Source organism: Athalia rosae, chromosome 2 (assembly GCF_917208135.1).
Source record: "Athalia rosae chromosome 2, iyAthRosa1.1, whole genome shotgun sequence".
Taxonomy (NCBI): Eukaryota; Metazoa; Arthropoda; class Insecta; order Hymenoptera; family Athaliidae; genus Athalia; species Athalia rosae.
Window position 1 is genome coordinate 2,931,081 of NC_064027.1, and position 23,853 is coordinate 2,954,933.

General features: G+C 43.4%; 2 protein-coding genes and 2 long non-coding RNA genes across 10 annotated transcripts in view; 2 read left to right on the forward strand and 2 right to left on the reverse strand.

The window, feature by feature from the left end:
• Positions 1 to 179: 179 nt before the first annotated feature.
• Positions 180 to 23,853, reverse strand: part of LOC105684047 (protein EFR3 homolog cmp44E) — a 99,399-nt gene continuing 75,725 nt past the window's right edge. Inside the window, exons 1-16 of one of the 6 annotated variants that reach the window (XM_048649345.1) lie at positions 16,651 to 16,678; positions 5,655 to 5,731; positions 5,154 to 5,269; positions 4,884 to 5,046; positions 4,347 to 4,499; positions 4,122 to 4,228; positions 3,847 to 3,990; positions 3,588 to 3,666; positions 3,363 to 3,498; positions 2,982 to 3,253; positions 2,736 to 2,908; positions 2,267 to 2,627; positions 1,976 to 2,181; positions 1,760 to 1,859; positions 1,211 to 1,369; positions 180 to 1,137 (exon numbers count right to left, since the gene is read on the reverse strand). In XM_048649345.1, the coding sequence (XP_048505302.1) occupies positions 985 to 1,137; positions 1,211 to 1,369; positions 1,760 to 1,859; positions 1,976 to 2,181; positions 2,267 to 2,627; positions 2,736 to 2,908; positions 2,982 to 3,253; positions 3,363 to 3,498; positions 3,588 to 3,666; positions 3,847 to 3,990; positions 4,122 to 4,228; positions 4,347 to 4,499; positions 4,884 to 5,046; positions 5,154 to 5,269; positions 5,655 to 5,731; positions 16,651 to 16,663 (2,412 nt within the window). In that variant the 5' untranslated portion in view covers positions 16,664 to 16,678 and the 3' untranslated portion in view covers positions 180 to 984. Of the gene's footprint in view, positions 1,138 to 1,210; positions 1,370 to 1,755; positions 1,860 to 1,975; positions 2,182 to 2,266; positions 2,628 to 2,735; positions 2,909 to 2,981; positions 3,254 to 3,362; positions 3,499 to 3,587; positions 3,667 to 3,846; positions 3,991 to 4,121; positions 4,229 to 4,346; positions 4,500 to 4,883; positions 5,047 to 5,153; positions 5,303 to 5,654; positions 5,732 to 5,983; positions 6,036 to 7,010; positions 7,199 to 16,650; positions 16,679 to 23,853 lie in introns of those variants that run through there. The other 5 variants (XM_012397141.3, XM_012397142.3, XM_048649346.1 and 2 more) reach the window with 5 other exon arrangements.
• Positions 1,175 to 2,206, forward strand: LOC125499791. Its single transcript, XR_007276778.1, has 3 exons — positions 1,175 to 1,319; positions 1,774 to 1,907; positions 2,028 to 2,206. It is a non-coding gene; the product is annotated as an uncharacterized LOC125499791 (long non-coding RNA).
• Positions 8,645 to 12,074, forward strand: LOC105683987 (trypsin delta-like). Of its 2 annotated transcripts, XR_007276777.1 has the most exons (5): positions 8,645 to 8,834; positions 9,005 to 9,312; positions 9,693 to 9,944; positions 10,028 to 10,327; positions 11,868 to 12,074. XR_007276777.1 is itself a non-coding variant. In XM_012397013.2 (4 exons), exons 1-4 carry the CDS (start codon positions 8,765 to 8,767, stop codon positions 10,169 to 10,171), a joined length of 774 nt encoding a protein of 257 aa, XP_012252436.2. In that variant the 5' UTR covers positions 8,645 to 8,764; the 3' UTR covers positions 10,172 to 10,380. The 2 variants fall into 2 exon arrangements, 1 of the variants encoding a protein (XP_012252436.2); XM_012397013.2 differs by lacking the exon at positions 11,868 to 12,074 and having other exon boundaries at positions 10,028 to 10,380.
• On the reverse strand, positions 12,802 to 16,630 carry LOC125499795. The gene is made up of 2 exons (XR_007276786.1): positions 15,115 to 16,630; positions 12,802 to 14,731 (listed from the first exon to the last, which is right to left on the reverse strand). It is a non-coding gene; the product is annotated as an uncharacterized LOC125499795 (long non-coding RNA).

Consider the following 23,853-nt stretch of genomic DNA (forward strand, 5'->3'; position numbering starts at 1 on the left):
ATTTTCATCAGTTTGGACAAAGAGGCGTCTTAATAGATTTTGGATATTATTTGTGATTGCCGATGTAATTTCAAAAGAAATTATTATCTCTACTCTAGTTAGGACATAATTCTGGATTGTTTATATACTTACATTTTAGATAACTTCGTAGATAATGTAGGTTTTACAAGTATGTGACAAACAATTATTAATAAATTTTATTCAAAAACGTAATATCTTGTATCGGTAATAACATTCTTTTGCCAAGAATCAACTAGGTCACGATTGGATCGCTCTAGCTTATTATCACAATACCAGAAACATGTAACTGCAAGAAATAGCCTACTGTTTCAAACTACCTTCGAATCATAGTGTTTTTACCAGTTTTTACAAACCACATGACTACGAACATACTTATACATATATATTTGGAAGCTTGGAACTTGATCACATTCCAATAGTTATGAGTTAATTTCGCGATCTTAAGGCGGAAAAACTAATTAGGTGTAAAAGGTGTATCGTGTAAGAATATCAAAAACTTTGAATTTGCCACGGATACAGAGCTTAGGTCTCTTTAAAATAATCACAAACAACAAATAATAGATAAATCATGATGTCCTATCATTTATGAGTGTTGAACTTCATTTTTTTCAATACTAGGTCATGATATTAAAACTAAGTAACAAAACACCGCTGCTCCAATCAAAAAAAAAAGTTTAAAATACGTAACATACTTGTTCTGTCAAATGAAGAGAAGAAATGAGAGTCAGTATTTATGATACGAGTAAATATGACAGAAGTTAACTAAACAGAAATGATTGAATAGTTAAATTAGTACAATGTGAAAAATGTTGGTGCCCTACTTTCATATCATCAAAAACATACATAAATTATTAGTAACTATTTATAATCACAAACGGAGAAATTGCTTTAAAAAAAATTAATACATGTCGCTTTTTTGAAACAATTAACAATAACAACTTTTCCAAAGATAGCGATAATAATTTAGTAAACAAATAACTCGGGAAAGTGAACTTCATACGCTGGCGTTTGACTTGGTTTTGCATCAGCTGGCGGAATACCAGGTTGGATCGGATTGCGTGGCTCGACTGTAAGCGTGTTGAATATTTCCGATAACTTGTTCTGAAGCATATCATGCTGAAACAGATAATACGGTTACCCCCAGTCTCCGATAACATGACACTGACGCATTGAAAGTTCAGGAAATCACCTTTGGTTGTGTCTTTACAACTAGATCTTGGAATGGCGCAGTTCTGAAAAGCTCGGAAAGTTGTAAGCGCCTCTCTTCTTCAGCTTCTCTACGGGTCTCTCCACTTTCAGTAAGAATTCTCTTCATACTTTCAAACGTCAATTCTTCACCAGGCAATTTCTACACACGAAATTCACAACTTAATTGATATTAGTCAGCTAAAAAGTTTCATAGTCGAGAAGAGACTGATCAGAGGAACTGATTCTGGCAATGAGAAATGCTATTTTTTTCAGGGAAGTAGGATATCATTATCAGTTAAGATCTACTTTAGTAGGGGGATTATCATTGCTTGAACTAGCTACAGCAAATGTGGATGCATAGTTTTGATTTTCATATTTCAGGATCCTTGGTTTATCCCAACTCGAATTTTTTTCTACAGCCCAGAGTTTTAGGATCTAAACAATCAGGAATTCAGTGTTGAGTGAATATGAATAATGAGTTTCATACAAATGCACGGACGAAAACTGGATCCAAATAATATAATCATATCAATTAAAAATGCAAACTTGCTTTCTGTACACCAGGTGATGATCCTGCGCTATCTAATTCTGCTCCACCGGCATTAATGTCAGCCATTGAACTTCGACCAGCACTGTCGACCCATGAATGTCTGTACAACCAAACAAAGTAAATTATTAGTTGGAAGTTCATATCTGTGGTAAGTTAACTTTTAAATATGTGATAGAATTTTAAGAAAAAATTATATTGTACATTAGTAAACGTTACCTATGCTGAAGAGAACTACTGCTGTAACCTGAGCCTTGTTGTAATTTTCCAGTATCTAATCCAGCTGCTTTCAAACATTCGCTGACGATAGTTTGATCTACGATAACTGATGACTGTAAACGCGTTGGAAGTTGAGTTTCACCATCGTATCGGGACTTCAACTCAGGTAAAAGATGTGAAGCCTCTTTATCACGTGCTTCAACAACCTACATAATGGTTCACAAAATTTTGCTGTTTTGTTATAAAAAGAATACTCGTATAAGGTTTGGGGGCATTAAATTTGGTTTTTACCTTATTTGCGTAATCCATGAGCGAAGTTATGTTGCAGACATGAGAAATTAATACCAAGAGGCTTATGACAATGGAGTGTAGATTGAATTTCAGAGAATTACTGATTTGCCCACTAGTGAGAGCTAGGTCTTGTAAGCTTAACACAAGCCGTAGCAATTCCAAGACTGTTTCTTCCGACGCAAGCTCAACAGCTAGCAATGCAAGTGTGGTGTATACAGCTCCAATATTTTCCACAGTATTACTCGGCAGTTCCAAGGATTCGTAAAGAGCTAGATAAATTTCTGGTCCATGCTTTCGGACAAAGATAACATCAGGTCGAGATGATTTTTCGACAACCAGCTCCAGATCTGCGACATTCACACTGGAAACCAAAATTGATTGTTACTTGAATTCGATTTTAGATGATACTAATTAGGTAAAAGGATTTCATATGGAGAGTCGTTACAAGTGACAAGGAAATATAACTTACGTCGGAGTAGCTAGTTTGTCAATGTTACGATGTCTATCGATTAGAGTATGTAAAATTTTTTGAACCAACAATCTCATCTCTGGATCTGGCGCTAGTGACATGCGGAGTAGTGGTTCTAAGAAGCTTATGGGGAACGTCGTATTCAAATGAATTGTTTGGTATTTTGTTCCAACCTATGTTGAAAAAAAACATTGTTTTCAATCACACCCTTGCAAGCCTTTTAGTGTAAAATAAATGAAGACTCACTTTGAGCAGTGATTTCAGTAGAATGCTCTGAAGTAAAACGTCCCCCTTTCCAACTGAAGCGGTACTGTCTGGTTCGCTGTATGGTACTTTGCTCATAATGAACATCATAATTTCGATCTTTTGGTAATCAGGGAGATGATTTGCGAATTCACCCAAAGCGTTGATAAGCGCTTCTTGGTAAAGCTGTTCATCGCTGCTGGATGGCAAATTTCTAGTCACACTTACACGAAGATGGGATAAAAGGGAATTTATGATTTCCAACACAGATGGACCTAGAATCGGTAAGACAATTGGGGCTTACATTACAACCATTATGCTCTATGGAACACAAAATTATCACCAGGGTCAAAGCTAATTGCTTGACTTATATTTTGTACTGACCGACGCTTTCGCCAGCGGCAATAGCTATGATTTTTGATAAAGTATCAGCAATACTCGTTCGTATTTGTGGAGTGGATTTTGAATTATCGTCAAGGTGCGTCATTAATGCTTCAACCACGGTATAAGAATATTGTGACTGGAAAAATGAAACCATCATTGTGGTAATATTTGAAAATGTAGATATGCTACAAACTTCAAAGAAGTTCTATTCACCGATTAACGTACCTGGATAGAAAACATGATGATGCGGAAAGTGTGAATTGCAAAATAATTGGGAACCCAAAGTGTATGCAAATCTAGATGCCTGTAAATAGAGTTAATTTTCTGGATTACTGAGGTGAGAAGTTCAGGAAATATCACTAACAGAGTTAACTAATGCATGTGATCATAGCAAATAATTCAATTGGGTATGATTTCCAGCATTAGAATATTTTTTCAAAACATTCGTGTGATTTAGTGGAAATGAGTTGTGACCATGGATTACCTCAAAACAGGTCTAATCACACAGCGTATGTGCCCAAATGAAGCACGCCCAACTAATTCACGCATACAGCTCTCTGCAAACTGTGGTGGATCCGATCTCTCTTCAGTTGGGCTTTCTGGAGTAGCATCTTCTTTTTCGGAATATCTGATATCGGTAGATAAATAGACCATCACAAATACACGAGGTTAATAATGTACTTTGCAGTGATTAGTCTGTACAGTATATTGCAGAAGTTTGGTAACATACTTATGTTTTCAATCGTTGATGCTACTTACCTAGAATTTTGCATATTATACAAAAGCGATGGAACAATCTTATCCATATGTACTGGTTCCCAAATATTTTCAACTAAATCATCTGATAAGGTTTTTCTCACTACGCCCTGTGAAAAATTGATCAATGGAATTGTATAGAAGGATATTTGGCACACATTTTTAGGTCATTTCATGATCATTGAATGGCTCTGATAGAATTAAGTTTGACATTAAATTGATTCGCACCTGTAGCCCCTGTATCCCGGCGAGGCGTATTTGTTTGCGAATTGCCAAGTCGTCGTGGTTGGAGTGGCACATTGCAGAGAACTTTGATACAAAGAAATCGTAACGTGTGTGATAAGACGGCGTGTCCTCTTCGATGTTGGCAAACCTGACAAACTAGGAGAACGAAGCATATTGCTCAACTGCATTAAATCATGTAGAATGTCCTTGTAATCGCACTAAACACTCCATAGCAAAAGTTAGAGAAGCCAACTCGATCATTTTCGTGCAACAAACGATGCAACAACTTACACAGGCTAAGAGCATTATCAGTAATAGTCATCATAATGCTGGCTATGTTCATCGCTCACACAATCAACAAAGACACTGTCTCGACCATATATTGGGAATAATATTCAGGTATTTATCAGTAGTTTCGTTCAAACAAATCAGGCAACAATTGGTATGAAATTGACTTGATTTGAAGTGATGAATGGTCGAGACTGATCTCAGGTATAAATGCAACACATGAGAATGTTTTAGTTTTTCACTTCAACTTACAGATTGGGTTGCCATGATTTGTAATTGAGGTTCCGATGACTCTAGTAACTTCTGTACCATTTTCAAAAAACTTTCCACAAATAAGTTGAGAGTCTGGGCATGACAGGCAACCAGGAGTTGATCCATCGCTTCCATAGCAATGACGACAAATCCATTGCGCCGTCTGATTATGAAAATAATTATCAAACAACTGTTACTACTGCTTTTTTTTAAGCTCTCCAAATATGTTGGAAATCTTGGGATAATTCTTTTCTACCAATGTCATCTTACCGGTAAATATCTCTGGAAGCGCGCTGAAATAAATATTCCCCTATTCTATCCAATTTCTCAGGACTGCTGAGGGAATAGAATGTCAGCTTTTCCATATTGTTTTTGACCAAGCCATCCTGTAAGAGATACGAATTTTCCGCTCATTTTTGCTAATATAATTTTAGCAGAGCAGAACATTTTCTAAATAGCTGTACAGTCAAGAATGGTTTTCTTATTGTTGGTCACTATATGAATTTGAGGTAAGATAATGAGAAGAATAAATAAATACTACAGCATATGGCTAATCATAAGCCACCAATAATATCCATTTAGCGACATGCGACAGTATTCTGTGATAAAAACATCCAAATTAAAGCCTTGGATTTCATTCTAGTCATGTTGGCAAGTGCACTGTTAATCATTACTACTGTCAGTTCAGCACTTACACACACACACACTTCCATGAGTTTCACTTTTCTTGAGAAAGATTTTTGCAATATCTATAGAATACTGAACACTCACCTGAGGATTGACTGGAAATATGTTATCCACAAGTCTCTTGTATCTTGGGCGTAAAGCCGAACAACACCAACAGCAGCCTGGAAGTAAGGACATATGAGCCTGGTCAATAATCAAAGGAATGATGAATCTCATTCACACGTAGACACACACAACTTCAGCACTCGACATCTGCTATTTTACTAGTTATTCAATGGACTCAATTAACTTATCACCGAAATTCATATAACTTGTAGAAAACGAGTATTAATGCGCTAACTATCAATAGTGATTTTGGGTAATTAGAGTGGAATTAAGGTGTTTTGGACGGCCCTTTAACTATCTTGACTTACCGAGGCTCATGTTTTTTAAATCGACTAATGTCTCTGACAGATGAATCGCAACTTTCGAGCAGCTGATATCGAATTAATCTTTCGAGAGGTCGGAGGCTCGAAGACGAACGATGAGCGAACCGCGTGTATTTGAATCGCCACGAGTATTCGAACGCGCCTACGTGCGATCGTTTTCAGCAAAGTAAAAGTCGCAAAAATCTAATCATCCGATTAAAAGCGATCCAAATAGATTCCAAGCGTTTGATAGAATCAAATTTTTACTGCCTTTGTCCATGGAGAGCAAGAATACATCTCACAACGTATGTTAGCATGGAGTCCAGGATCATTTTTCACAGTATTTACGGAACCAAGTGAAAATTTGATACAATTATGAGTCTATTTGCATGTAGAACACAAGCTTGGCGATAGGGAGTGCAGAGTCTTCTAAAATCGATATTATAGACTATTAGAGTATTGAAACAACGCTATAGGTATATGCATGTAAGGTATTAGGTCGGAAAGAGCAATGAAATGAAATACAAGAATATATGAATATATTGTAGCTAAACCAAAAATTATACTGTGGGCATCAAGTGAACGATAATCAAAAGGATGAATCGCAGGATTTTTATCCTAGGTCGTTGAGTTTTATTTAAGATTTTATCAACCGACTTAAAAAAATCCACGAATGTGAACAAGATTTGAAACGTTCATTGGATAAATCATAAATTTCTTTCTCTGTAAATACAATATTTATCGAATTAACACCGAAGCCTATCTTACCTTAGTCGTACGCCCTGATTTATGAATTAAAAGTACTTGCATTAGAGACTTGGGAGACTTCAAAGAGCTGGTGTTTATGGAAAAAGATTTCAATAAATTATCGGACCATAATTTCATTATCTCGATAGTTATCGATTTAAATTTTCACACCACAAGTTGAAATTTCGATTCGAATGTATTTTTAAAAAATTTTTTTGTGTTAAAACGGAAAATTAATTTACGTATTTAAACGTGCGTCATGCCTTCCGTTCGTGTTGTTACTCACATCCAGGATCGGTGCACTTCTGTATGACGGGTTCAAATAGATCAGGCGCATCAGATTCGAAGCAACACTTTACTAGTGACATCACTGATAATTCGTCATCGACATCTAACTAATCTCGTACATTCCAGTGAGGGTGTTGTTATCAAACGAGACGTCGCCCGGGCGGCGTTCGGCGTCGCGACGCCTGTGTTCTACTAACCCGTATAGCGCGCGACAACCCTCTGCACCCCTAAAAGCCCGTGATTTGTGACGTCACGAAGCTCCGCGGCGCCTGTGCACGGCATATGGAACCGAGGTCACGTCTAATGACGTCGAAGAATAAATAAGGAACACGAATATCCTACCCCGCGAGGTCGTGATCGAGGGTAAAAAGGGGACTAAAGGGAACTCATGTGCCTGCCATTTTATTTCTTCCCTCGTATAGATGCAATCGTATGCCTATAAATGGATATTACCAGCAACGGTGCAGGTCATGAGATATAAATTTTTAGAGAATGTGATACGCGAATCCTCTCGAAGACGACGAAGTTAGGCAAATACTTATAGCTGGCTGTATCGACGATCTCATTCAATCTTTTATTTCTAATCGATATTTCTCTGACCGAGTTTGGTACGGAATGATCAATGAGCTTTCACGACCGCAGGATGTAGGTCCTGTATACTGAAAAAGCGGCTATCAATGGACTGATGTTGGGGTTGTCATGGAAACCTACTTTGGAAGCAAGGGGTAGCTCTCCTTGAACCGCCGGACTGTCGCCTCGGTATTTTTCGAACATTCCCCCATCGATTAATATTATTAATAGCTATTAAGTAATGGGAGGTGGCTGAAAATATAGGAGTATAAGTACAAATGCGGTAAAGTGTCAGAGTAAGTTCACAACTTTTTCGGTGTTGACCACATACTAATTTAACAATAATCTTATTGAAATTTGAGAAAATTTGTATTCTGATTCCCAACTTTCGAATTCTTACCTCTTAATCGCACTGGAGATATGTTTTTAGGCAAAATGTTCAAACAAACTTGAACTGCCGCCGATCGCTTTACAGCCGATAATTAAGCTATCATATTTGCTATCGAACGAGGGATTATGTGTTTTCACGGAAAAGGCAATTATATAGAACGCCGCAAAGAAACCGCAGGCGTGATACACGGTTTATCAGATCTTAGTGGGCTAGATTCCATTGTTTTTGAGATCGAAATACGAGCGACTGTTTATTGGTTTGCTGATAAAAAATCAACGATGAAAATTGTGGAATATTTGGATACATTGCGGAGGAAACATAAAAAGATTGATTTTTTTGTTCGAATTCGATTGATCTACATGCACATTCGACATCACTAGGAACATACATTTCCTGAAATGAGAAAATTCAGGCCACGGTGCGCCGTAGTACAGATCAAAGAATAAAATACATAGAAATGTAGGGACGGTGTTTTCGTCCTCCTCTGAACAATTTTTCCACTCTCATTGGCAACGACACTCGTAAGGTAGCGCGATGTGCGGATACTTTTATAACGATCATTAAGAATCATTTTATTAGGAATTATGGTATCTTCCAAGGAACTTATCGCCACGATCTGAGGCCAGAGTCACGTAATAAAAATAATCTATATAAGGTTCGCATAATGTGCAAAAAATTAGAGTCACCGTTCATCGACAATCGAACATTCAACCCTTCTTTGCTGCGACGAACAATAAAACACCGTCGTCGTCCGAAAATTAATCAAAAATATTGTCTCGATTAAATTCGCCATGAATCGATCACGTCGGTTCAGTTTATTCTCTTGCGTATTGTTCTTGACTGTCGTGACAACTTCGAATGGTAAGATTGATCGACGTTCAATCGGTCAATTATATCATTTGGTCTGCAATATTTTTTTCGCAGCGACTCATCTTTGTTTTTATAAAATTTTTCCCTCTGAGTTTTTTTTTGGAAGCTCCTCTGGCAATTTTTTTGCTTTTTTTCAAACTTACTATTATTATTTCCGTTAGCGTTACCTAATCTGAGTCGGATTGTGGGAGGAGTGACGGCTGCGGATGGCGCATTTCCTTGGCAGGTGATACTCCGATCATCGGGTGTATTTTTCTGCGGAGGAACAATCGTCACCGATCGCCACGTTGTCTCTGCAGCTCATTGTTTTTCGGACACAAGTAGTAAAAGTGTTAATAACTTGGCGGTGATCAGCGGGACGAATAGTTTGGATAACGGAGGCCAGGCTCACGCTGTCGCTAAGATAACGAAACACCCGAAGTACATCGGAAAGACCGACTTTTGGAAATACGATGTCGCGGTTCTAACGGTGAGTCGACGATACGAATGGGACAAAATATTTATCCCCGGTTTACAACGTTTGCTGTGATCTTTTCCTCCTTTACGATGGCGTCTTCAAAGTCGGCGTACGCTTCAAAGGCTTATCGGTTGATCGATCAAATTCCGATTTATATAGGGTCTCAGGACGTACGTAAATTATTGAAGAAGGCTACCACTCCCTGATCGATCGAACGTTTATCACTCACACGTAATTCTGCATTCTTGAACTGACGCCAATTGATTCAGATAAATATTTATAGCCCTTATTAGATCCGATATCTCCGTTACGACGAGAATATAAAAAATGCCGCTAATTATACCGGTGCACGAATTTACTAACGAGAGGATTATATGAATCTCTCTTTGTAGCTCAGGGCTCCGATCGCAATAACACCCCTGCAATCGCCGATTCCTCTGGCTAGAAGGGATCCCCCGGCAGGCGCACGTGCGATCGTTAGCGGATGGGGGCAAACTATGGATTCGAATTACAACTTACCATCGAGACTTCAATACTTCACCCCGAATATAATAAGTAACACCAAGTGCGAGAGCACCCTGAGGTCACAAGTGGCCCGGGTTCATATTTGCGCGCATGAAAATAGAGCAGGTGGAGTCTGTATGGTGAGTAACGCGAACCTTTTTTCAATTATATTCAACTTGCAAAATAAGGTGGTGATCGTTGTATTTTTTCTTCTTCGTCTCAGGGGGACAGTGGCGGTCCTCTAGTTTACGATGGAAAACTAGTCGGCATTGTGTCCTGGGGGCAGCGCCCTTGCGCTTCCCTTCCCGACGCCTACACCAGAATAACTTTGGTATTGGATTTCATCGAAGATGTCATCAGGAAATAATGACGTGCAATTTTATGTGCATCCGACAGGAGTTTTCAGCCTGGAAGACAGCGGAGAAGAAGGAGTAGTGTAATTTGTAGCCCGTTAAATCTAAATTATCAGGAACGATCTTTCAGCAGTTGTGGATGCACTGCTCGTGGAGATCGCAGGTTGCGTGTACGTATAGATGGATAATTATTTTCATTTAAATAATACGAGTAGCCAGAGAACCGATGCAAGATGGTTTGAGCAAAGGAATTACCCCCCATTGTACTGACCTACACACCGCAGTCTTGCCAAAGACGGCGAGGCCATATTGGTAACCGTAATGTGACGTCATCGGCCGCCACCTACTCAATTTGCGGTTTAGCATTACCGTCATCCTGTTTACTGGAGCTCTCGCATACAGATTGCTGATGTCGCTTTATTATTCTCTTGCCATAATCCATAATTCATTTGTCAAGTTTACCGCGTGCGCGACGCACCTTATAACTATAACCGATCTACAAATAAGACTAATCGAAGGTCGCTTAACGCGCCTAATTACGTTACACGCATATCGAGCGTCGATTCATTCGGAGCGATATTAATTAATTTTCAAGGACGCCAGATGCATTGCGCACATATATATAAAACGCATCCCAAGTATTCCTCGTACACCACTTCGATACGATTGTTACACAATTTTCATCCCACTTCCAGGCCACCTATATAAATATCACTTTCAACAATTCGAATATATATCATGTTCACGAAAGAATAGAAAGTAGCTGTATAATACGCATCTGCAGGGAGAGAGCAACCGATACGACAAATGATACCCTGTTATTATAGCCATGCAGGTATATTACTCCCGTTCACCCGACGCAATGACGTAACACGCTACTTGGTCGCCAAGATATCGCGATCGTTTAGTGGCCGTTTCATATACGTTACATATCTTTGCAGCCGATCTCGGCGGAATTTGACGTGCATGTAAAGGCGTATTTCGAGTTGAAATTTACACCTTCGAAGGATATCTGGTCAGGTGGGTTTTATCGGAATCGGCCATTTGGATATACCTCTGCGGGATTTCACCTATTCGATCCTTCGATAAGGAGTGAAGTTTGCGACGTGATATCCATCGACGTTACCTGTGTCATAGTTTTTGTTTTTCTTTTTTCAATCCACCGTCTCTTCTCACACATTTACTTCCGCGGTGCGGGTCGATGTAAAGTTTCTTTTCAGATACAGAGGAGACAGAAGAACAATCTCCGTCAACAGATGAATTCGAATCGACGTTTTCTAGCAATCGTGTGGCAACGGTGGCTGATAAACTAATTTCAAAATGCGAATCATGTTCTGGTACGCATAAATATATATATGCGGGCATATGTCAGCGGCGTGGTCTATAGGGATAACATGGCCGGCACGTTCGGTGTTACAATAGGGCACGTCACGCGTGGGAAGATATGTAGATTGCAAACTAGTACGTCTTGTCAGATCGTCTATCTCGCGATTTACAAAGATTCCTTAGTTCGGATCATAAATTTGGGACTCGCACGCCCGAGGGAAAATACTTGTATCGTTCGTTTTGGTTTCTTTTCTACTTTTTCTCATAAATCTGACGATGTGTTTTTTCTCATTCGTTTTAACTTTATTTATTCTTCTATTTTTTTTTTTTTTTTTTTTTTTTTATTTCTCTTCGTTCGGCTTATCTAATTGAATTTTATTATAGGTCGCGTGGGAATGGGCATTCGAGTCCGTGATGAATTCAGCGAAAACAAACGAGTTTTGGTCATGCAGCGATGGAAAATTATGCAACGATTACGCTGCGCTCTGAAATTCCATTGGGGTACCAACTTTATGACGGCTTCGTGACCCCATATTTCATCGCCCGGGATGAGATCTTTTTGTATAACCTTATATTATACTATAAACGACGCGGCGTAAGAGTGCTTAAAAACGTATTTACATTTTTCTTTGGTAAAATGACTCTTCGGCTGTAGACTACGTGTACACGAAACGCGGAGATCTTGTGTTCCTAAAATGAATTAGATACCTCATACTTTTTATGCAGCGGTCACGTACCACCTCGTCATAAATAAAATTATTTCGTCTCAAGAGCAGAATGTCAACGACGCCGAGGCGAGACGTACACCACACATTACATGCCAAAAAAGAGAATCTGTTCGTCTATTCAAAAAAATATCTTACCGTTAAACGTTCAGTTTTAAAAACTCGTCGTTGACGGACCTTTCGCCATAAAAAACAAAAAAAAAAATCCATTCTAAATTTAGGAGAAAACATTTATTCGTACAGAATATTTAAATTTTAACAGAAGAAAAGAATCGTTCGCCCGTCGTATAATATGGACCACTTTCAAGGCGTATTCGAAGCGCAGATTATAATTAGTTCTAAGTGGGTGGGTCGAAACAATTCAAGCATCCTTTTCAAATTAGCAAATGCTGTTGACAGCTGCGGATCGATTAGGTATATTACATTACGTCGATGACGGAGTTGAATCGTCGGTGGTTATTTCTTGGACGGGGCCATCTAGGGGCATGGGTAATATGAAGCGAAGCGCAAATTTCCAAAATTCTCCAGAATAACGATGTCGAATTTCTCAAGACCCATATGTGTACCTCCGTTTGGAGTGCGGATGATCACTGTTTTATTTTTTGTTTTCAAACGCGCAAGTCGTCCGAGCAAGACATCCATTAGGCAACGCCGATGCATCATAATCGTACTTTATCGCCTCGAACAATTACGAAGGTAAAAAGTGTATACGATATCGCGGAGCACGGATCACGAGCGGAGCGTTGGCATGCGTGTCATTTATCTTCGGAAAGGTTTCATCTCGAGGCGGGTATCGTGAGATTTCATTTGAATTAAAGACGTAGGCTCCGGTTAACCCGTGGAGCCTGCATCGGCGGGAGTATACGTATACACGTCCGCAGGATCTCGCGGTTCGCTCGCCGGTTGTCACCCCGTGACCGCTCGATCACTTTCGTTCAATTCGTCTCGGCGTCTCGTTACTCGGGATGAATTTAGTGTTGCGATGACGCAAACCTCGCGTTCGTTCGTCAGTCCGCCAGTCCATCCCCGCTGACATTCACTCGTGCCGACGTTCTTCACTCCGATACTTTTTCTACCTTTATACATATATACCTTTGCCGTACGTACGTACGTACGTACGTATAGGTATACAGAAGAGCGGTACGTACGACGACGACAAGAGAGAGTCGTACGCTGATGATAAAACCAGAGGAGATCGCGTTCCAGATCAGAGGGATTCTCGAACCACCTTTATAAACCCATCCGGCGTATGTGCGGCACACGTGCCTTCTATATTCACTTATACAGGCGCAGGATGTGGCAGATATGACGTACGGTTGATACCGAAAATGGTTATACCATAGAGGCGCATCTCTGACACCGCGAGGTGACGAGATACCCCGCTGTTCAACGGAGCAAAGATCAACGCTAGGAACTGGGTCGTTGATCGCCAAGACTTTCGTTCGAGCAATTAAACTCGTTGGGTAACCATATTACACGTACAGTTGCAGTTAATAATTTTGTCGTTAGCGCCGCGTGTGATTGCGGTTGATAAATACCGATTATATGGTGAAACAATATTTATGCGAGAAAGGGAGAGAGAGAGAGACGAGGAGAGACAACTAATTACACCCTCTTTCGTTTATCTTATTTATATATTTTTTTTAATCGCCTTTCGATTTACGTATACATATAGGTACGTACGTGTTCGAACAGCTGTCAACGCTGACACAGTTCTGATTGATGTCGTTCACCCGTTACGTAAAACTAATATGGACGTTGTTACGTAACTGTGAAATGGAAGGTTTTTTTACAGTTTTATCAGAGATCATCGTTTTACTCTCAAACAACTCTCGAGGGTAACGGAGAAATTTTCGCTACGAATACATTCGTCGTCAATTTGGACCACCTCTATTTTCATTCCTCCTCAATTTTCCAAACGCTGACTCACGGTCTTAGCGAACAACGCTGACAATGAGAGATCATTCGGCGAGAAACCATTTGCGGTAAAATCTACACGCATTAGGGTAACTCTCATTCGCCGATAGATAAGCCGATAAAAGTATCATTATATTCCCCTTAGAAGATCTCCCTAACTTTTGTTACCACGGCGTGTAATCCGTGCACTTATTGGAGTCGCGAACTCGGCGCACTTTCCTCTATCTAATGGGACGTCGTAATTGTTTCTGACTATCTCTGAATTAGTCACTTACGCTTCCGGCAGATCCGATGATGGTCCGGTATCGGCATCGCTTACGCGGTCTCAATTTCAACCTCGAATGACCAATTCCCGAGACGAGTAAACTGGTACGTTCATCCTTTAGTACTCGGAGAATCGTTGCGGGATTCCATCCTTATAGGACTGCGCTAATGGATCCAACAACTCGCCGTTTAGTAGGTATACAGAGAAGAGGGCATAACCGACGTGCTCGACGGGCCAACGACCCACCGCTATGATGTCTACGGGGATGTGGTGCAACTCTTGATATTTTTACCGAGAAATATATATGTATATGTATACGTGTACGCGTACCATCGGGTTGTCTGGAACATCAACAAATAACAACGGTAATAACAGCACCGAGACGAGAAGACTGAACGATATTCTCAAACGGCGTCCAGGTTAACGTGTACGATATACTCGCGCACAGATCTAAGCCGTATGTACAAATTGTATAATGAAGTTAACGCGCTGTGACGGGTTCTCGTTAACTCTTTCGTCGTTTCGTCCGTGTTTCGTACGAGCCGCGCGGTTTAAAACGTTTAATTAAAACTCTGATCAGCGGAACAATCAGCGGTCGTATCTCATAGACGACCTCTAATAAACATGTTCGCCAGATGCAAGGGTCATTTATTAGCGGAGGAGCTGCGGAGTGTAGGCCGCGAAGGCTGATGACCAAACGGTCGTTATTAAAAGCGTCTCTCACCTTTCCCCGCGGTGAGATCTTCGCGCCGTACCGCGGATTCGATTCCCACGTCTTTTGGAGATCCGGACTTTTCCGCATTCGTATGGACAGAAAATGGAAAATGGAGAAAAAAAGAATGCTTCGATCCGAAATCCGTATCGTTATTACCCCACTTCTGGTCGGTCTCGGTAGGACAATAGCCGCCGCCCCGGTAGCTTCGGCGCACCTTGCGAGTACGGCAACTGATGTCGTCCAACGGTATTTTACAATGATTAGAGGCTGTTTTATGGTAATTAACGCGTGGCGGGGTCGATAGCGCGACGCCGAGGGCATTATTACGTTTAGCGAAATATATATTTTCTTGTTTAACGAGAATAAGTAGTACCCCACCGTGGAACTATAGCCGGGAGTCGGTGGCATTGTCTCCTCGTCTCTTTGTTTCCCCCTCAGTTTTTCCACGGCGTTCGAGTTTGCACCCGTCTTACACGCGGTATAAACTCCGAAGCTTCTCGAACGTCCGAGCCGATCGGTTTCTACCATCCGCTCGACGAGCTACGGCTCTCCGGCTGGATTTGCATACTGGATATACGCAGATTACAATTTATTATCATTACGAAGTACGACGCGCGTGTGACGCGGGTGCGATTCTCTGTCTTCTCGGTTACCCCTGTGCATGCGCTATTTCAACTAATGGCGCCTCGCCGAACGAGACGTCGTACCTCACCGATAATTTTACTCGAATAACATCTATCGATCATTTCCAACTTGGTTACGAAGAACCATTCATTTTCGTTGCGCGACGACGCGACTATTCGCGCACCGGCGGACGCATGATGACGATGACCAAAAACATACGTGCACACGGTATGACAAATCCTTTGTGCACACCTGTGCAGTTCGTTCGTAGAAAATCTTGAATTCGTATAAGGGTATCGCGGAAGGTGCGCTATGTTAAACGTCACCGGGTTCTAAATACGCCGGTAGGTGACGATGAAGTTTACATGACCATTTAGGTAAGCTGGAATATTATACATACCGCGCTGCAGCAGAATATGTAAGCGGCGAGAGATACGCGTATGGATTATTTAGCTACGATACGCGTACAGGTATACGTGTACTGTACGCAAGTTCAGTCTACTTATTTTCTCGAGTATGATCCAGACGATGCGATTCGGATAGAATTATATCGGAGTTCTGAGCCGTAACAAATCTTTCTTATGTGTATTTGCCCAGGGATCAGATATACCAGGGCTATGCGGTAAGCCCATTTTGACGTACGGTTGATTCACCGCCACTTTCCTTCGCATCCCTTTAACGGAGTGCGGTAAGTCGCCGAGTATGGAGCCGTCGAAGAATTTCAGAAAAATGAACGAGGGGAGAGGAAAAATATAAATAAATAAATAAATAAATAAATAAATAAAGAAATAAATGAATGAATAAATAAATAAATAAAGTTGAAACGGAGTCGGTAGTTTGCTCCTTTCACTTGATGTTATTCTACGCGAATGCTGATTGCAGCGGCTTTCATTGTAGTGAATTGTCGTTAATATTACTTACCCCTGTGTAACATTTCAGTGGACGATGTGGCGCGGTAAAGTTTTGACGCGACGGATCAAAGCCATGAGATTGAATAGCGGAATGATGATGCTTCGGTGAGTGCAGTCTGCGAAAGCGAAGCAAAGCGAAGAAAATGAAGGTAGAGAAAAATGAAAAAAAAAAAAAACAAGAAGAGAAACACGGCAAGCCCCAGACATCCTCCTCTCACTGGAGGCGCAATTCATTTCATTTCACGCCGATTGGCGAGGGAATTGAACGGCTCTTTGTAACCCAGGTGTCGACACGCCTTGTAATACAGAAAAGCTTTATCGAACAAAGGGAAGTTGGGACATTCTGACAATATGAGCGTACCCCCAATTCCACAATGTTCCCATTGATTAGCTTGAATACCTGCGGCCCAGAAAATTTCAATCGATTCGATGAAATTGAAGAATCGGTCACTCTTCGTCGCTTGAAACAAAAAAAAAAAAAAAAGAAAAAATAAGGAAACAAAAAGAGTTCGGCATCGACGAACTCGTCGTCATCGCTGCTATTTTTTATGTTCCCAACAACAATTCCTCGCTGTTTCCTTATTTCCTTCTCTCGGAAAAAAGTGATTTTGGGAAGTCAAAACTGCCTGCGATACTTTCTTCGAATCATTTCCACCCGATCATTTCTCACGGTAGAGAATCGAACCGTGGAATCAAGTCGGCTCCCTGGGTGGTCTTTCGCAAAGTGACCTCGATAGCGACAAAACTGAAGGAGTAGCCGCCAAAGGAGCAAAGTCGTCACCAGGGTCACCTGAAACTCGATACCCGTAACCGCATTTCCGGGAAGTCTGGAACGTCCGTAGTCCGCTGGTCCAAATAATTTTGGTATTCCGCGTGGCGGGCGCCGGTCGAATCCAATCTCGTACGCGATAATCGGTCGCTAGATATTCTTGAGCGTTATCGGCCAGCTTTTGCCTCCGGGGTGGATCAATTGTCGTTGAAAGATCGCTCCGATCGTGCGAGGCGAATCTTGGGAACGTGTTCGCAGTAGGTGTAAGTACCTACGCGTATATCCGGATTCGATCGCGGCGTGCGGTGCTTCGTCTGAATTTAACCGAGCTTATCTCTGCCTCGTATAATTTGCCGATACGTTTAACCGGGGACTAAGTAAGTCATCGACCTTGAATATCGTTGGAAAATGAGCGGTCTCGAGAGAAGTAATCGGTTAATTCACGACGGCAATGGATCCGCATGATTATTTTAATTGCCGTCATGGAGATGCGGTGATCAATCTCTTCGGTTAAGATCGGCTTAAATAAATATACCGTCCGGAGTTACTCAAGTTAATTAGTCCGAGAGAACTAAGCGCGAGAAGGGGAAAATAAGAACAAATTGAATTTTCGTACAAGGAGTGAAGGTCACTCCCGAACTAACCGAGCTTCAACTATTTCTGTTCATGAGATTGAGCGGTCTCTCGATTTCCCCCCGACTCGACGCGGAGTCCAGGGGGGGCTCTTGAAAAACGAACACCGCGTTTCCTCCGTCGAACGCGATATTCCAATGGCATTGTTAACGCGCGACTTATGATACTGGTTTCTCCCGTTTCGGCTACCGCGGACGCGACGAGTATAAACGCCAACCGTCGCGGTGAACTCGCGAGCGAAACGACGAAAAAAAAAGTTCACTCCGTGAAAAACGTTATTTATTATTCGGTGAATACCGCTCTTATATTTCCATTAGGTATAAGAAATCACAAAGAGATCTCGCAGTCAGCCACGGCGCCAACGACATTCGAGCCGCTAATTACCGCTTTGGCGCACTTGTTAGAAACATCGAAACGATTCTCGCTTAATTTTCAATCCCACTCGTCTGTCCAAGTTTCTTCATAAGCGATTCACAGTTCGAGTAGATCAAAAAGTGACGATCCGCTAATCGTACGTGCCAGCTGTGATACCCGGATTGTAATACGCTTGTTCCACGCCGAGTGAGACGGTAATTGTTATTTAATTACGGCTTGACGACCTTTGCCAAATGAGCGCGTGTCATCGCCCCTGCGGATGGTCTCCGGTAAGCCTCGGTGAAATGGTTTCCCAGTAGAGATTGAAAGAAGCTGTCCATCCCGTCCGTCCGTTCGTTGTTTGCAGATGAATGGATCACTCCTCTCCTCTCCCCTTCTCCTCCCCTCCCTTTTCAACTTCCTTCGTCCCTTTGCCGCCGCGCTCGGGAGACTCGCTCTCGTTACTCTGTACCCGCGTTGCCTAGCCGCGCGGCAATTCCTTCCTTCAGCGAAGCTATATCTATAAGCCGCGAGGAAATTCCGCAAACGACTGGAACCTTCTTCGAGGGTCATTCTAATCGTCTCACCGCCGAGTATTCAGCGAACCGGTAATATAACCGCCCCCCACTGGCGAGTTCTGCGTACTTCGCGCGTCGATTCCTTTCAGAATCGGAATGAAGTTTCGCGTTCGACGAGTTACCGAAAAAATGATGGCGCGGGGTTGACGCGGTGAATGGAAAAATGCGCGGAGGCATAGGTCGTGGCGATACAATTTTTTTCAACGCGTTAATATCGGAGCATTCGTAAGAGGCGAGTACCGCGAGAGGCATTTATTGACGTGGGTGGTGAATAGCTGGTGAATATGTTACAGGAGATAAACGCTAATGGACACTAGGAAGGTCGGCCCAACCCAGGCGTCGCACGCGTAGGTCTTCGAGAGATCCCGATGGGTGGAATGCGAAGACGTTCCTCGCGTCCGTCCGCATCCCTCCGTTGTAGCTTTCGGTTGATCGAGAATTTTTCCGGTCATTGTTTCTCTCCTCGTTCTCTCCGGCTCTTGCCTCAGATGTACCGAGAGCGCAAACTCCCATTGAACATAAATAACGGCGGCCAACGATGGCATCGATGGTAACGATTTTCCGTACAATGTAAACTTCTTCACCGAAACTACAAAAGTTACATCCTTTTTTACAACGGAGTATAATATGTATGCGTGTACGTAATTTACAGGACTCGGGAGCGATCGTTATCGAGGATCGTTTCAACGTTGCACTCACGCAAAGACAATCGCACATCGGCAACGGATCGAAATTCGCTTCGGATGGTCGTTGATCCTGCGCGGATGGGATAAAGCCTTTAACTTTTGGAATACGTACCTACGTCCGTTTTCCAAATCGATCGCCTCACCGCGGACGTACGTTTTCGGGTCTTCCGGAGGCCGCGGCTTCGATTGATCGCGATGCCTTGGTTCGTTTAAGCGTAAACCGATCCCGATAAAGTCCGGAGGTGTGGATCGGGCGGGCCCATTCTGTTTTCGAATAGCGTACTTCCCAAATTGATTGGCCGGTCGTGCGATAAGCTTTTTTGCCCGGTCGTCAAGTGATTCGATTAAGAGATCAGTAATGCCGTCACGTAGCGCTTCGCTGAACAGATGCCACTCCACTTTCTCACTTTACTGTCCCCTTCGATCGTCACGCCAGGGGGCCGATTTTCAGCCCGCGCACCGCTCGGAGATCGGTTTCAATCGGATCTCCGTCTGTACTCCGGTACGAGCGAACGCTCGTGCGTTTCGGTTACAAAACTAGTCTTCGTACGCGATAAGGATACGATGTAAGAATGTGTAAATTGTTCTATTTCTTTTTTTTTTTTTTTTGTTCCGCAATTCCTCCATAACAATTAGCATACACCTTTATTCGTAACAAACGTCCGTTCGGACGACGGGGCGACGCCGAAAGCGTGTAATATAATCCGGTGGTAATTTTTCACGTTTGGTTTATTGGCACATGGCCCGAGGCTGTGAGTGTAATGTGCAATAATTATTAGGCTCGGTTAATTGTAATTACTGTTCGCAAGGCCGGTGGCTGCATGAGTTGTGATACAGTCGCGCTGTGTATCCCTTCCCACGGGAGTGAAGCGAAACAAGAAGTAGAAAAAGAAAGGAGAGACCGATAAAAGGAGGAAAAAAGATACGGGAGAATGAAGAGAGAAAGGAGAAACGGGGAGACAAAGGGATAGAAGGAGTACAAACGAGTCCGTACAATCTTATTCAATTTCGCTCACGGAACAGCATCGCGAATTCGCGGTTGCTGTTGCTAATTTTCAACTCCGCAATAATCAGACTAAATCCTATCCTATACCCCGCTTACGCGCTGTTATATACGAGATCAGGTCGCGTTGCGCTGACCCCCCCCAAATCCGAAAAGCGAAAATTATCACGTCAATTCCGGACGTCGGGCGGGCTGCGTTGGCTCCATATTTTAGATTCCGTAAAACGCACCGATTCTCGTCCAGCGAAGCGGAGAAATTCTATCGGCCTATTCCCGTTTGACTCTGCGCCCGGCACTTGCTCGGCACCGCGGAGATCCGAGATATATTTTCCACGGCGAAACTGGCCTCCGCACAATCAACCACCTCTGGCTACGGGAATGGCAATGGCTACCAAGCACCACAATGCACCAACCGGCATTGATGATGAATAATGATAATTTCAGGTAATTACATACGCGCGAGCCGGGTAATCGCGATGTAAGTGATTTAGGACACACAAGTGCGATGCACAACATTTGCGCGGCCGCAACGCGGTGTGCTCGCCATCCGCAATGATGCTCCTATCGTAAACGACGGATACCGTCCGAGAATTCTGCGTGGGCAGCGAAAGCTTCGAGCTGATTTTTCGCAACGATCGCACCCGAAAGAGAGGAAAAAAATCCAGCTATCGACGAACGACGATGCCGCGTATCGGAAAATCAATCTCCACCGAACCAAAATCATCCGTCGCTCCGATTCCCCTCCGAATTTGACTGAGAAAAAGAAAAAAAAAAAAACCTCCGAGCCTCGCTCCGGTATTCCGCAGGTACGAATGAATCGTGATCGATCCGCAAAGTTGCGAGTTGTTAGTCGTTACGAGACGGCGCTAAGTTTGCGCGAACTTTGCACGCGGAATGTTCGAAGCCGTTGCTATCGAGGGTGAGATAGGACAGCGGGCGGCTATGAAGTAAAGCGTTCCGTTGCATCGCGAAGTGTTCTTATCTGCCAACGCAAGCGTGGATTGCCGTGCATCCACATCGTTGTACAACTTGGTACAACTTGTCAGGCGATAACTCCGCGTCGATGTACGAGGGTTGCGGCGCGGCGCGACGCGAGGGCAATCGAAGGGCTCGCCTCGTACGGGAAAGCTCGATCCCCACTTAATTTTCAAATTTACGCGAACGCGATACGTTGCGAGGCGAGTCCTAACCACCCGGGTCCCGATCTACGCCCGACGTTCCTCGCGTGGGAAGTTCGACGAGGCCCTTTTTTCCCGTCCGATTCGCCGAACTCCGCGGCACCAGCGTAGATTCGGAAGCCTCTCGCGCGCCCGGTCATATCCCTTCCTCGGTTTCTTTTTCTTTCCCTCAGTTTTCTACCTCGACGCGATTCGAACGTCGCTGGGCACTCCGGAGCGCGATTCCGCGTTACCTGGCTCATCGACGCTCGCAAAAAACCAGAAGAACCAGGCCTAGTAATTGGCATTCGCTCCGGTTTATCTATATCCCCGTTCCGTTTGGCGGTAGAAGTAAAGCCCCAGGGCTCGCGGCGGTAAAAGGGCCGCGGATAAGTCGTTCGGAAGTTTAAGGCCGCGCGCCGTTGGGGATGGCGAAGGTGTCGTCGATCCCTCGGGTCTCCCGTGGCCCCTGGGTCCCGAGGGTGCGCGCCTGCGACGAGGAGGCGAGGTACGTGCGTGGCGCTTGTGGATACAACTCGCTAGTTTTAACGCTCGCTGCAGAGGCGGAACGGCGCGCGGGGTAGATAGGTCGGTCGATAGTAGTTCCTGATTATCGAGTCGGCAGAGCCGGTGTAATTAATAGTTTACGAGCTCCGCAAAGAATTATCATTCATAGTGCCGGAGCGCGTGACACGAATGCGTTACGCATATGGTGAGCGGCCAGGTGAATTCGATAATACCCGCGCGTATACATACATGTACGTAATAAAATTGATGGTGATCGAACCGCGGCCGGCGGAGAAATATATATATATATATATATATCGCGCACGGGTGTGTATATACGCACGTGATGTAAAAATGAAGAAGATCACGCAGATGCTGCGGATACTTCGATTTTATCGCCAGGTGAAGAATTTTTATTTTTTTCCCCGCTCGTCATCAACGCCCGGCAATAAAGCACATCACGGACTCGTTTTATTACGGCCGATGGCAGCGTGAACGACGCATCCTACAGATATCTTCACTTATTTTAGTCGCGTTGCGACGCTGCTGCACACGGCTTCGTTATTCGCGTCGATCGACGTAATAATTAAACGAAAACACAGCACGCGATTCGCGTCATTTTTCCTACTCTTCCTGACCCTCCGCACGCCACGGCTCGAGTCCCTAAATATCGAACGTGGAATCATTTCGCGACGTCTGCGAAGTCCCCGGATCGTTCGGTGATAACCACGTACGTCGCGGTCGAGTCGGACGTCGATTGATAGATCTAACTGAGGTGGGCGTAGCGGTCGGAGGATAAATCGTTCGGATATACGAGTGGGTGTCGGACAGCCGGTGCCGCTTGTATTCGTTTACTTCCATACAATATTTGAACAACGCGCGGCGGACGTGGAAATGTCGTGGGAGAAAAGTTTCGGGGGAAAGTGTCGGTCGGCTACCGGTGTGGGATTATTATTTTTCCCCCCTCCGATTAGGATTCGAGCGTCATATTCACAGTTATCGGAGAACGGATTTAATCACCTCGGTATATCGCGGCGTTGATCTACCGCGCGTGTCGAACACGCGGCTCCTAACCGCGGAGCCTCGACCATCACTAATTTGGTATGACCATTAATTTCGCTGTTACACACGTCGTTAGTACGAGTGCATCGCCGCGTAGTCGGACGAAAGCACGAATCCTCCGTAGGCGAGACGAAAAGCACGGCGTACGGTATTCGGGCGAGCGGAGCTCGCCGCGGAATGACCACCCCTGTTAGTTTACGCGCGGGTTATCGTTGGATTAATTGCCGACTCAAAAAGCGCATATACCATCAATTTTTTTCCTACCGTAACTCACGGGGTTATACGCGCAGAGCGCGCGCGATATATTCCTAACGAGCCCCGGTATTATTTTATCTGAATTGTCGTCGTACGCCGCATATTACGCTATCGCAACACCCGCGGAGGTTCGCTACTTCGGTTATCAATGTTATACGTGTCCGCGATTTTCTCGATATGCTAGACAGTCGTGATTAACTATCGATCAC